Source organism: Plodia interpunctella, chromosome 9 (genome assembly GCF_027563975.2).
Source record: "Plodia interpunctella isolate USDA-ARS_2022_Savannah chromosome 9, ilPloInte3.2, whole genome shotgun sequence".
NCBI lineage: Eukaryota > Metazoa > Arthropoda > Insecta > Lepidoptera > Pyralidae > Plodia > Plodia interpunctella.
In genome coordinates this window covers 866329-880787 of record NC_071302.1, presented here as the reverse complement: position 1 = coordinate 880787, position 14459 = coordinate 866329, and the positions used below count along the sequence as shown (strand labels likewise).

Genomic DNA, 14459 nt, shown 5'->3' with positions numbered 1-14459 from the left:
TTTGACGACTTGTATTATTTTTTCCAGATTAAAAATATAGCTTACATTGGCAGATGCCATTTAGAGGCGGGACGACCAGTTTTTCAAAATATGAAGTCCCAGGACAGTAGGTGTCGGGACCCGCCTTTCGGTACAGACTTTGCACGGACCGTAATTCACACAATTATTCAGTAAATCCTTTTATTTTACTAAAAATATTCCTAATCTCACTTTTTCTTAAAAAATCTATAATCGATAGGTACCTAATGAAACAAAACAGTCTATACCGAAATCCCGAAAATCACGTACAAATCAAACGTTTTGTTTGCAAAATTAAAAAAAAAATATTCATAACATTCATTCTCGTCCCGTTTTCAAAATCAAAGACAAATGTTAATGTCCATTCATAATGACTCGTTGCATAATTAAATTAGCATATAGTTTACCAAAACCGAATATGAACTCCTACAATATAATTAATTAATATTCAATGTAGAATAAATTATGAATAACATACGTTTATCTACTAGCAGATATGATTTATTAATGTATTAAATGATAATGATGCTATTTGTGATAATTTTCAACTTCTATCTGGCGTTCCGATGTGAAATAATAAGTATTTCACATTTTAAATATAAGAGCAAAATACTTGATATTGTGTTAATACCAGAGTGAAACCAAAAAAGGAAAAGAACAAAAATTAAAATTCTGGTCAAAAGACGTAAAGTAAATTATGCAGTTACAAAGAAAATTAAATGTAACGAACGTCGCAGTGCAAACCCCTTTCTTTTTTTAAATTAAATTTTTCTAATTCAGATCAGGTAGCTATCGGACCGACTGAGTGTTTCAATTTACTCCAACGGAATCGGGGTAATCTCATACAGTCAACAGCACAGCCCAAATTCTTTGAAAATAGCCGCTACCTCCAAGGCTTAAAATACTTTTTATGATAAATTGACGCGCAGTTTACCGTACAGGGGAAGACAAATCAAACGTTACAGTTTGAAATCTACCGACCTATCTACGTTGAGATAGACGCTATTTTGGAATGTATTTCTTGCCTTTGATAAATTACGTCAGTTGGTACCATTCATTGGGTGTAATGAGGTGAGATTACAGTAACTAGGTGGCTTACTATTTTTTATTATTCAAGTGAAAATAATTTTGAAAACTGTAGGCGAGTTAGGGCCGTGATGAAACTAAATCTTAAGTAGGTATGCTTATTAATGTGAATTGTCGATTTGCTTTGAAGTTTTTACTTCACATCTGTCATAATGTATTCGCATAAACAAATTTGCGAATTAATTTAATAATTATTTGCTAAGAATTTAGTTTAATTTACTTCAGACTGATCATTGAAGTTTGTGAACTTGTTAAAAGTTAAATTAGACTTAAATTTAATCATTGTTAATCTAAATCATACAAGACAAATGCAACAAAGTTTAACACGCCTGAGGCCTGAGAATCCTGTCAAACAGAGAAACGTAATTACAGGTAAAGCAAATTAAGCGCCAAGTCAAAGTGTCAGGGCCCGCGGGACGTCAACAGACAGCCAGTGAAATGGCAAAACGTTGTTATGAAACTTGACGGAAGTTTTGTGCACGCGGTGCCTGAGGGCCCTTTAGCTCTCGACTTTGTCACGATGTTATTGCCGTTGAAATATGGATATTGATGATAAGGGATTTGTCGGTCAAGACATGATATTCTCTACTCTACAGTATAGAAATCATAGGTATGTTCTAGTTGATTTCAATATTATTTGAAATACAAAAAATCAATTATCGATTCGCGCGCGGCCCGATCTGACGCGATCCTAGTTGCTCAATTGTTTTTTAGGATCAAAGGGTTAATATATATTATAGTTAATTCAATGAAAAATAAATCATACGAATCATATTTAACGCTAGAATATCATGAACTTCTACATGAAATCTATTCAGAATCTCCAATTTCCCAAAGGATTCTAGTATAATGTTGCAATTATGCGCAAACCAATAATAAATAGAAAGAGAAGAGAAATACTTTTTTTTATTTTTATATTAGGACAAATCACACAGATTGAGCTAGCTCCAAAGTAAGTTCGAGACATGTGTTATGGGATGCTAACTCAACGATACTATATTTTATAACAAATACATATATAGATAAACATCCAAGACCCGGGCCAATCAGAAAAAGATCATTTTCCATCATGACCCGACCGGGGATCGAACCGGGGACCTCTCGGTTCAGTGGCAAGAACCTTGCCACTGCGCCACCGAGGTCGTCAGTATAATAGATAATTCATATAGTTAACTACGTATAACAACTATTGATATTAACTCAGTATAATTGAATAAATTACACTGCCCACAAACTGCTCTGAAATTAATTGCGCGCTGACGTGAGTGTGACGGATGTCCGTACAGACTTTGTAATATTGACGGTAACAGCATGTCCAATACTGAATAACCGAATAAACAATAATGAATATTTAAAGCAGGGTTTATTAAGTGTCAGTCATAATTGCTTTATCGTTTATTTCTAACACTGGTTATCGTCTCCCCAATCTTGTTCAGTATGACTGTTTTGATATAACTTTTGATTATGTACATTATGTACTTTTATATATTATTAGAAAGAAAAAAAAAACATTGTAAGAAACAATAATGGTAAGCCGATCTGGCATGATAGGGACCAACACTGTTCAAATGAGTTTCTTTCGGCATTTCTTCTCAGCAGTGGTCGTTCCGAAATGCCAGTAGTTTGTAGCTTGTGAGAAATAACTATAAATATAAAAATTGACGAGAAAAAGTGCCTGTGAAGGTCTAATTTCTGAATAAATGATTTGAATTTGACATATTGTAATAGCTGTCAGATGAGATCTTTTTTTTAATGTAACTTGCATTAGGATTTTTTCTCGTTAAGTTAAAGTTTTACCTACATCTTGTTGTGAGTCAATGGGATGTGACTGTGAAAACAATTAGGTATGTTACACTCGTGTGACATGATAATGTGATATCAAGTTTGATTTTCTTGCTTTATGTTTCAAAATATCCGTGTATAAAACTGTCTAACCTATATTAGGTACAAATTTCATAACTACAACAGTAAACATGCAAGGATTTTATCGTTTCACATTCAAATTTTCAATTCATTTCCATAAAATAGAAAACTTCATTTAATTTCCATGACCCAGTGCTGTTAAAAATAAGGAAGAAAAATCGCCCAACCGGCGACAGTAAAATCTTCTTTATCTCTGTAATTAAATCGTTCTCGTCGTGTAAAACCATTATCCTCGGTTTTTATACTTCTAATAAGTAGAGTGGACTAGTCGCAGACACAATAAAATGTGTGGACTTAAGTAATAAACAGGGTAAGTGCAGCGTGAATCCGAGCTGATTATCTAGATTGGAGCTCCGTCGTGACATAGAACGTCTTGGCGCAAAATGTCCTTTTCATACAATGTCCTTTCTCATAATGTCCTTATCTCATCATCAAAAACACACAAAGACATTTTGAGAAACGTACATTATGAGAAAAGGACATTGTGAGAAACGGACATTTTGCGCCAAGACGACATAGAATAAGTGCATATTACAAAATGAACATTTTTGCGCCAAGACGACATAGAATAAGTTCATATTACAAAATGAACATTTACTTATTATTTTTTTATCGATTCGAATGAATGTTGACGCATTTTCAAAAAGTTAACTTGCCTAACACAGTTACTAAAGTAACAAAAGACTTTGAAGAAAGGCACTTTTTCACGTCATGTTCCAATCGGCTAGATAGGGCTGGGCCCCGAGGCGCAAGCTCAAGGGCTCCTCGATTTACGAAACATAAATTGGTGGAGATTGATTTTTCCCCGTATTATGCTAATAGCTACTATACTTCAACTTTACTTACTATATTTCAACTTTTATTGATAATCTGCATCGACGAATACAGAACACAAACATTTTAAATAGTTTAGATTGTGCTTAAGCATACCTAGCTACGCTATTAATTCTAAATCAAATATTATTTTCCAAAATTAGAAACAACTAATACCGAAAGGGACTCATTTCAACAATGAGACATTGCATAATATATATCATGCAATATATGTTTTCTATTTACCAAAATAATATGTCCTTTCATCTCCTTTTGCTCCTTTTAGATCAATAAATGTCTGAAGTGTGTAAAAACGTGACTTTTATGCATTTTATTGTCGCTTCTTCACTCTGTAGTCTGAGGTAAGTACATCGCTATGCTCAGAACTAATACTAACGAGACACTACAGTTTATTTTCACCTATCAATAGTACTTGAGACGAGATAATTGCAAATATTTTTGCCGTTTAAGATAAAGTTTTAATAATATTGTCCCAAGTTTAATCATGATTAAATAAATCATTATAAAAGTTATCTACTTAGTACCTAAGTATCTAAATTTTGAGTTTTAGTTTAACGTTTATTTAAGTATATTTGAAAAAGTTAACAGTTTAAAAATCATGGAATATGTATACAAACTTATTAAATTAGATGGCTTTTCAAATTCATGTAAAATAAAAAATAAAAAAATTTAAAACGAGTAAGCATTTGTTTGGACGGTCACGTACAAAGAACCGTATTTCCAAAACAAATTATTCGCGCAGCACGCGACCAACGTCAACGTCAGTTTTGTTTGATCTGTTGCAATCTGCATTCAGAGATGGATGACAGTTGAGCAACAGTTTAAAGCGAGATTGAACTTTTTCAGTTTACTAAAGTCAAAGCTTTTATTACTTATTATGCTGATTTAGTAGAGTGCAAAACACATGTACTTGCTCAGGCTGACTCCTGGGGGGCTACCATGAAACATAAAACACGTATCACGTTATTGCGTCAACAGGTTCTCTCTTTTTATTACATGATGCGTCTACACGATATGGAAAAAAAGCAGCATGTGGACGTATGTAACGTGCTATGTATGTTTCGTGGTAGGCCTCTTCGTGGTAGGTATTTTCAAACACATATATTGCAATAAAATTTAATTTTATTTCATCAACTCATATTCAAGATAATTAACTGTAAGTATACTTAGGCGCTAACTGGTCACGTGATTCCCAATTTCACACACGAACTTTTCAAGACCTGTAACAATAGATAAATAAGGGTAAGCATTTTCTAATCTATCTGTAAGACTTTATCAGAAGCTGCAATCATCTGTTGATAGCGGCTTCTAATAAAATCAAAAGTATTTATTGCAATATCTGTGTTTGAAGATAGGTATAGGTCCCAACAGATTGCCAGTGCCAGGCATGCAACATTGAAGTGGCACGATTCTGGCAAAAAAGAAAAAAAAAAAGTAGTTTCTGTATCCATCCATATTATAGCATTTATACATTTGCCATCGACACGCAAAGAAGAATAATGTTTGTCATTTCGTTAACCTAAGCACATAATTCCTCCCGTTCACACCACACGACGACGCGCACAAAGCGTTATGATAACGGTCATACACAAAGCTAATGGCCATACATAATGTGTTTAATATTCACAACTCCGGTATGCAATATATAAGACAGAAACAATGTGGTGAAAAAATATCCTTTTTTTATAGAGGAAGGGGATTTTTTCTTTCTTTAATGGATGGAAAATACGTTGTACGTATACGTTTTGTCTATACGTAGATCAGATGGGTATGATTCGAACATGTGACTTTAGATAACAGACGGGTGACTTAACTACTAAATCAACTCCGTTTCAATATGTTATTTGACCTATGAATTCCCGCGCGGCCCGATCAGACGCTATCTCTGACTCGAATACATCGAATAGTTCATATAGATTTATCTATCGAGATAAAAAAAAAAACTTCATACTTGAATTTCCATTTATTGCGAGTATGAACCGTTTTCTATATTATCATTTTTTATAATTGCCACCCCTTAAAACTTGCCGCCCTAGCCTTCAACTTACTCAGCCTACTGGTGAATCCGCCACAGATTACATCCTGCTTAGGAACTGGAATTATTCGCACCACGTTTCCGTTTGCAATCGGAGACATCGGAAGTGATACCATTCCCTTGATGAAGGGCTTGTCACCGTAGTGTCCTAGGTGGGCGATTGTACGCTGCACGGAGCTGCCTAAATTGTATTGAGTTTATAATATTACTATGGAATAAAGATTTTCTTTTCTACAAACTACAAGCTTTATTTAATTTGCAATTATGTATGTATGTTCGAATAGAATCTTGTAACTCAATTTTGAAGCAGATATCTTCAACCGATTGAGTTGAAATTTTGTACAAACTTTACTTTGAATGACAATGCATTAACATAGTAAGCATGATCTAATGATGTATCCAGGAACGGCTCCCGACGAGGATATTTCTAAACGATTTACTGCTCTGATATTTTTTGTCACGCATTAAATGCAATAAGATATCTCTAAATTAAATTTAAATATATTAGGACAAATCACACAGATTGAGCTAGCCCCAAAGTAAGTTCGAGACTTGTGTATGGGATACTAACTCAACGATACTATATTTTATAACAAATACATGTATAGATAAACATCCAAGACCCGGGACAATCAGAAAAAGATCATTTTCCATCATGACCCGACCTGGGATCGAACCGGGGACCTCTCGGTTCAGTGGCAAGAACTTTACCACAGCGCCACCGAGGTCGTCAAGAGTTCGTGTGAACAATGACATTTTTATAATTTATTTCAATTAAGCAACAATTATCACCACGAAGTACGATGTGTCATACCTTGATACCTACATTTTGTCTGTTCGTTTAATCTGTGCTTGACGGATACTAATTCAGACACGACATGAGGGATCAAAGCGAGTAATTAATTCATCAATATTCCGAAACTAGCTGCACATCGGGAACACGCTCATGTAGGAATATCGGGGAAAAAGTTGGTTATTATATTAGGGTTAAAAATTCTCAATTGTTTTATCCGTTTTCCAAATTTCATCCAAATCGGTCCAGATTTTGCGTGATTGATAAAAAAACATACTTCCCATCACATTCAATAAAGGAAAATCCATTGATTAGCTGAAATCTAACTTAAGCTTGTTATGTATTACTAGATGTTGCCCGGGGCTTCACTCCCGTGGGAATATTGAGATAAAATTTAGCCTATAGCAATCTTGGATAATGTACCTTTCTAATGGTTTAAGAATTTTTGAAATCTGTTCGGTAGTTTCGGAGATTATCCGCCTCAAACATACACTCACTCACTCACTCACAAACTCACAAACGCTTACCTCTTTATAATAATAGTATAGATGTACATTTCATTGTCCTATACAAATGTACTTTATTGCTTTTTATACAATAGCCCAGTGTGTGACTCGTATCCCACGTCCACGACAATGGAGCGCCGAATTCATAGATTAAATATGGTTATAGTCTATTTATTTAATGCCGCCATTTTGGTATTTTACATAAACCTAAAACACGTATGTACTTACCTACATGTTACTTATTGGGTACCAATAGAAACAAATGTGCATTGTTGGTTTCCGTGGAATTTTGACATTTTGGAAAAAAAGTACTAACTTTGATAAGCATAAGTCAATTAGAAAAAAAACAATATGTATTTTATTACAAAACATGTATATTTTCAACAGATTATATCAATTTACAAGAACTTAGAACATGTAGCTATAGGCACTTTGCCTAATGCATAAAAACGCTTATCTAAACGTAGATGTATAGATATGGAAGACATTTGATTTTTCCTTAATTTGATCTTAATTTTATGGCGGGAAAACGTTAATTTATAACTTGTGCTTCGTTCTCAACAAATCCATACCAATGCTCACCGCATGGAGTGCCGTGCCCGGGGCAGTGGTCACCCCGTACCCCCCGTGGCCGTAGCAGTGCACCACCTTGAGATCCCCCAAAATTTCTGGTTCCACTCGAACAATGTCTCTATGAGGCCTCAGACCCACTCTATGACCTACTACTAACGCTTTTCTCAAAGGAGGCAGTAATGTGTAACACCTTTCCAAAATCGCCGCTGCGTCATGTTTATTAAACTTTTTATTATAGCTGTCATAATTTCGTACACCCCCCAGCGTGGCCACACCGTCGATACCAGGAATTATATAAGTATCAGCATAGTCACTGTAAAACGATGCCTTCAACCAAGGAGCCTTAACCTTCGCGATTTGTCCCCGAATAGGGACCACATTTTCGTCATCACACAAATATCTAGCGCCTAATCCAGTGCAATTAAAAACCAAATCGTATTTCTTCTTCACCGACTCAAAACTCTCGACTTTTTCTCGAACTATCCGAACACCGTTCCTTTTCAATCTCTTCTCGGTCCAAGGCAAATAATTATCGCACCCAATCTTCACGGTTGAGAAGCAAGAACCATATTTTTGTTCACCACCAGCGATCCTCAGTTCGTCTTCAGTCATCTCTTTGTAATAAGGAACCAAGTCTTCTATCAAACGGTTCCTAGTTGCTTGGTAACTCTGCGTGGAGTACACGTAGCAATTAAAGGAGAAAATGCCGGCGTGATTGGCTTCTGATGACTTTAAAATGTCTTGCCAGTAGTGCCACGAGTCGTTGATCCATTTCTTGGTGATTTCTTTCGTGGGACCTCTGAAAGTGGTGCCTGGTCGGAAGATGCCGGCTGCGACGGCGCTGACAGTGTCCTCCCCGAAGCCGTCGGCCATGACAGTGACATTGGCCTTGGAAGTCTTCTGGAGAATATCGGCTACAGTCAGGCCTACCACTCCTGCGCCGATCACACCTATTCTCGGAGCGTCTATGTTCATTTTTCTGAAATAAAACTTGATATTATGTATCTATTCAAGTTTGTCCTTATAATTGGATTCTATAACGGTTATATACGGTTCGTGCTAAGGGCTATTAGGTAGCTAAATATAGGTATCTACTTTAATAAATAGAAGGCCTACCACGAAACATCCAAACACGTAGCACGTTACTAACGTCCACATGCTGTCTCTTTTTCCCATATCGTGTACGCATCGTGTAAAAAAAGAGAGAACGTGAGGACGCAAAGTCACGCTACATAGTACCTAGCCCCTAGGTGTATATAGCTTAAAATAACTCGCGGCCTGCCGGCTCTAAATTTACAAAGTCTGCGTTTGATCTAAACACAAAAGATAATTTCTTTGATTAAAACCGAAATGCGCATAGTCGTGTATTTGCCGCAAACAACACGGTGCCAGAATATTTACTTTTATCAGCCAATTAACAGATTGCTTTTGTTGGTAGTAAGCAACAACACAATGCACCTAAATAGTTTCCAGTAGGTAGCAATTATTATTTAAGAACAAAATGTAGACAACCATAAGTAATTTACCATCGAATTTTCAATATTAAAATAATTTTGTTACGTATATATTTTGTACTCATACTTACAGAGCGACTCCACACTAATATTACACTCCGTACTGTACCACAAACCACAATTGTACTGCCTATTATTAAATAATGTACCTACCTAGTACTATCTCGTGTTATCATGTTTATTCGTTCTCTCTCTTAAGAAATGGAATACAAGGTCAGTCTAAACAAATAAAAATACATAAGTAAGTCGAGTTAAAAAAATATATAATCATGAGTACATACTTATTTAATATCTAGATATTAGCTATGTTATTTCTTCTTTTCATAACCTGCAATAGTCCACCTAGGTACTTACTTGGTATTATTTTAGTTATATTTTTATTAATTTTGTTACACCATTTGAAAACGCTTTTTATTATAAAAAAAATTGAAGGTCTGTATATTATGATTTAGATTCCCAAACTAGTTAGTCTTTATACCTGACGGAGAAGACATGGTCACGCACGCTAATTACGGATTTGTGTAAGTCAGAATTACTTAGAATGTAAAGTTTGTAAAGAATGTAAAGTTTTGACTTCTTGTATGTAAGTAGGTTGGTAGTTTCAAATAAATGCCAAAATAAATTAAAAAGAATTCTTCTTGTGTAGGTAGGCACTGTGGCACCATCATGAAGGCAAGACCTTCATAAACTTCATTGAAACTTTGACCATGCGTTAATGTATTCATTTTTATTGTTCAAGAATCTCGGCCACCGCGAAAAAACTACAATCAGCTCTCGTCAAATGAGAAACTCGACAACAGACAACCTGAAGACATTCACATCGAAGAAGCTGTAGATTCAGACGCAAGCAGTACCGACTTGGACGAGCGCGACACTCGTGGTGTCTGCCCGCCTTGTGCGCATGACCGCTACAACAACAACATTCGTCGTCACGTGCACGATGATTTTAGTGATGATACAGATTATGGTTAGTATAGTATTCAATCTTTACACACCTTTTTATATCCAAAAATATCCTGTAAATACTCTCACAAAACAAGCAAACGAATTTCTCTAATCGATTTTGTTCTGATTCCGATTATGACACATGCGCCGTGCGATCCGGTTTCCCATGTAAAACCTGTTTCGTAGCAGAAGTGCAAGATTTTATCACAGTTAAACTAAAAATATTTAAAACTCTATGGAAATTTGTGTCTTGACAGCTGTCAATTTGACACATACTACTATCGTGTAAATTAAATTTTTTGATCAGTCAGTTGATTGTTGATTGAGTTCAATCGAAGTTGGAGTGAAAAAAGAAAATTATCAGCCCATTATCAGATATTTTTATTCCTGTTTTTGCTGATATTCTTTTAAACTAGTACTTCGTTAATTATTTACGAAGTGGTAAACACCGCCCCCAAGGATGGCTACTTTGAAAAATGACTTGGACGAATATTTACTGCAGAACGACAAAAGAAGTTACAAAATAAGTTTACCTACTTTTTCGACTCCTACTTTTTTCACAAGAAACAATGATGCCACTCCTAGCAGCAGTAACAGCCAAAGTTGGTTTGAAGAAGTCCAGAAGGATTATTGTACATTAGTAAGTATTATTATCTCAATAGCATGAAAAAAATACATTATAATATCTACATCGCTTTGCAAGTAATCAAAATGAGTCATAACTCGAATTGAGTACGCTCTTTTCATTTAGTGCATGATTGGTGATAGATAATCTGTTTGTTTACCTAATGCTCATTTGTTTTCTTTTAAGTATATAAGGAATTTTATTTAATCTATGCATCTGACCTTAATTTGTATGTAAGTGAGATTTAACAAATAACCTCACCAAACAATTTGTTACAGAGCCGCACACAAAGATTCATAGGATTCGGAATCTGTCTCTTCCTGGGAATTTTATGTTTCTTTATGTCGTTTTTGTTGCTGCCAGTACTTCTCGTGTATGCCAGGAAGTTCTCACTACTGTTCACATTGGGAAGTTTGTTTTTCTTGCTTAGGTAAGTTTCTATTGTCAAAAGAGTCTTTCTCATAACAAATATTTTCAGAATATAAACTTAACATTTATACTATCACAATACTCTACAGAATATCATCATGTTATTACATTAGTTTTACTGCTGATGATATTCATAAAACTGATATCTAATTCTCAAACGAATAGGATAAAATCAAGAAAAAAAGTGATATGTATGTAATGTATATATGAATATTGAGGTGAAAATACAGTTAAAATTTCTATTATAATGAAACTTGCTAATCAATACAGTAGCAGTATGTGAACCATTTGTGTTAATTGCAGAAACAACACAGTATGTGTCAGTGAACCAGATAATATTGCTGACCCACTGAATACTGTGATCTGTGATGCACTATCTCAAACTTCTATTGAATATTCTATTTATTATTTTATATCCTGCTCTTTTATTAAATAAATGATCAAAGGCTAACAGACTAATTTCACTACATAATTAAATCAGTGTGCTTATCTCATGAACAAGTATTGATTAGTAACCTTGGAACACAAACTTCTCACAATTCCAATAAAATGTTTGTTTTAAAAACATGATAACATACTTTTATTCTTACAGTTTCAGTTTCCTCTACGGACCATGGAATCATCTAAAATCCCTGTTTTCCAAAGAGCGAGCTCTGGCTACAGTGATGTATGGAGCCACACTGATTGCCACTTTATACTGTGCCCTTCACCTCGGCAGCACACTCCTGACTGTGCTCTGTGCAATAGCACAGGTTGTGTCTCTCATCTGGATGATGATGGGATCAGTTCCCGGGGGCTCTTCAGGAGTTAGATTCTTTGGCAGCATGTTCAAGTCATCAGTATCAAACACATTGCCGATTTAACAAATATTATCTCATATAAGTGATGCTGGGAAATGGACCTTTTTGTAATATAAGTTTTCTATTCTATTTTTATACATATATTTTTTTATTTAGGACTATGTTCTCTGATTAGAATGTTTAAAAAAATACATTGAACTGATGGATATCGTGAATTTATGGTTTACTATAAAATTGTAAATCAACCAATATATTAAACATATCATATTTTTCTATAAAGTCAGTGACAAGTACAGCCTGTGTAAATGTTTTTTTTGTCAAGTGTATGTCATTTTCTTTACTTGTTTTTACAGATAGCGTTAAGACCTTAACAAATATTGCATGTAATAATAAATTAGCAATAAAAAACAACTAGCTGCGCCCTGGGGCTTCGCTCCCGTGGGAATTTCGGGATAAAAATACCCTATATCTTATTTCAGGTAATTTTCTACCCGTGTACCAAATTTCCTAACAATCAGTCCAGTAGATAATTCGTGAAGAGGTAACAAACTACTTTCGCATTTATAGTACTATTAGTTGGGAAATAGAAAATGGCGCTGTAATCCTTGTTGACTGTATTGTTTATTTAAATGAACTATATAGCTGTCTTGCCAATATCAAATGAGACTTATGTAGGTAAAATTATGTAAATTACAATATTATTGAAAAAAGTCAACATGTAAAATAAATTTTAAAATAAGTAACTGATAAAATTCTATTTAATGTTATATTTTTTAAATAAGTTTTCGATAAGAAATCTAAATGAAGATAAAGTCTTCAACTAGATACATTCGTAAAAAGAAAACAAGAGGAAACATGTAATTAAATGACTTTAGTTTAAAAACCATAAGCCTATTATATAATAAAATTTCAGGATTTTTCACACCCTACACTTGTTGAGTTCCTTACGGACCATTAAATTCCAAAAATGTTGCTGAATGATTACTGAATGAAACAAGTCTTAATAATTTATAAGATGCATATTACAGAGAAAAAGCTGCGGTAAAGTTTGGCCGCTTCTTTTTCACCTGCGCTTTGGAAGTCTGCTGACATTGTATGTAATTTTTTGACGTCAATAAGCGATGTGTATATATCATCCTAACATAAAAAAAGAACTTTGAATGTTTCCAAAAGAAAAGGATGAAGGATTTGCTTGTCGAATTTATCTTTTTGTATACTTATTAGATTCTAAAACAAGACTTGCAAGACCAAATTCCCAAGTAATATTTATACGTGTATAATTTGTTTACAAATGGCTAAAAGTTAAGTTTATAAATTATATACTATTGTAATGATAATTAATTTAATAAAATAGTTATCTTTTTTTCGTTTCGGTATCTTGTAAGAAAAAAAGTATTATTTAACTTTATTCTAAGTTACTTTGAGATGTGGAAAGCATACACAATCTAGTTAAATTCTACAACGAATTATGTAGGTAGGTACATTTTTAATATTCCCTACTTCAAATTATATTATTGCCATTACGATATTGTAATTTTTTAATGCAGCAGCATAAACATAAATTATTATCGACAGATTGGTTAAACATGCATGCGTGATTGTAACTTCTGAAGTTTTGTGAGTAGGTACCTAAATTGTCTTTCTGAAGTTTTGTGAGTAGGTACCTAAATTGTCTTTTCAATAAACGATGAAAACATGAACTCTTTGTTTCTCTCATTTCCAAATTGCTCTCATAGCGCACACAATATATATAATCCCTTGGCCCTTCTGTCACACCCGACTTGACTCGCCGTTCTTCTATTTCAGCTCAATCATCATTCATCAAATACTTTCCGATGTTTAGGCTTCACAGACCAGATAAATTGAGGAGCCAACTTTTGCATAAACACTTTAGAAGTGTTAACTTGCAGGATATTTTGTACAAAAATGACTTCATGTACTAAATAATTTCCTTTGAAAATAATCTGTCAAGTGTCTCCTTATTCCATAAGAACGTTTTGTACTCATTTGACTTTACGTATTCCGTGCTGCATCTAGGTGGACGCTATTGTTCATTATATCTATGCTATTGACTTGCAGATGAGGCGCTAACATGCAACGTATGCGACCGTTCGTTCCCCACACGACGGCAGCTTGCCGACCATCAGCAGAAGAAACGACATTTTGGGTGAGTACAAGAGCTCAATATCATAGTTTGAAATCTTGGGACTCGTACAGCGCCATCTAGTATGCCTCCATTCAGCGGAGTCACTCATTAGCGGTATAATTCCACGCGAGAATCGGTAGGATTGTAGCTTAAGGTAGGTACCGATTTTTGTAGTGACATCTACGATCCTTGCCATTGTCAACCGCATACAGGTGACCCCGCAGGATGGAGG

The 14459-nt window shown here is 34.7% G+C and overlaps 3 protein-coding genes across 5 annotated transcripts in view; 2 read left to right on the top strand and 1 right to left on the bottom strand.

Annotated features, from left to right (window-relative positions):
* LOC128672306 (uncharacterized protein) overlaps positions 1-14459 on the top strand; it is a 107168-nt gene that overhangs the window by 89912 nt on the left and 2797 nt on the right. For both annotated transcript variants that reach the window (XM_053749359.2, XM_053749358.2), the window contains 2 exons: positions 10022-10249; positions 14161-14248. In XM_053749359.2, coding sequence (XP_053605334.1) covers positions 10022-10249; positions 14161-14248 — 316 coding nt within the window. The remainder of the gene's footprint in view (positions 1-10021; positions 10250-14160; positions 14249-14459) is intronic.
* On the bottom strand, positions 7540-10406 carry Daao1 (D-amino acid oxidase 1). 2 transcript variants are annotated; one of them, XM_053749353.2, is made up of 2 exons: positions 10278-10406; positions 7540-8747 (listed from the first exon to the last, which is right to left on the bottom strand). In XM_053749353.2, exon 2 carries the CDS (start codon positions 8741-8743, stop codon positions 7733-7735), a length of 1011 nt encoding a protein of 336 aa, XP_053605328.1. In that variant the 5' UTR covers positions 8744-8747; positions 10278-10406; the 3' UTR covers positions 7540-7732. The 2 variants fall into 2 exon arrangements, with proteins under 2 accessions (XP_053605328.1, XP_053605327.1); XM_053749352.2 differs by lacking the exon at positions 10278-10406 and adding an exon at positions 9354-9442.
* On the top strand, positions 10520-13781 carry LOC128672305 (uncharacterized protein). Its single transcript, XM_053749357.2, has 3 exons — positions 10520-10867; positions 11131-11282; positions 11874-13781. The coding sequence occupies exons 1-3, from the start codon at positions 10688-10690 to the stop codon at positions 12142-12144; spliced, it is 603 nt and encodes a 200-aa protein (XP_053605332.1). The 5' UTR covers positions 10520-10687; the 3' UTR covers positions 12145-13781.

What these genes read in the sequence shown, in the direction of transcription:
- Daao1 (XM_053749353.2), bottom strand. Translation starts at nt 8,743, where the DNA reads ATGAACATAGACGCTCCGAGAATAGGTGTGATCGGCGCAGGAGTGGTA.
- LOC128672305 (XM_053749357.2), top strand. Translation starts at nt 10,688, where the DNA reads ATGGCTACTTTGAAAAATGACTTGGACGAATATTTACTGCAGAACGAC. An exon ending in AGAAGGATTATTGTACATTA is followed by an intron (nt 10,868 to 11,130) that starts GTAAGTATTATT and finishes AATTTGTTACAG; the next exon opens with AGCCGCACACAAAGATTCAT. An exon ending in AGTTTGTTTTTCTTGCTTAG is followed by an intron (nt 11,283 to 11,873) that starts GTAAGTTTCTAT and finishes TTATTCTTACAG; the next exon opens with TTTCAGTTTCCTCTACGGAC.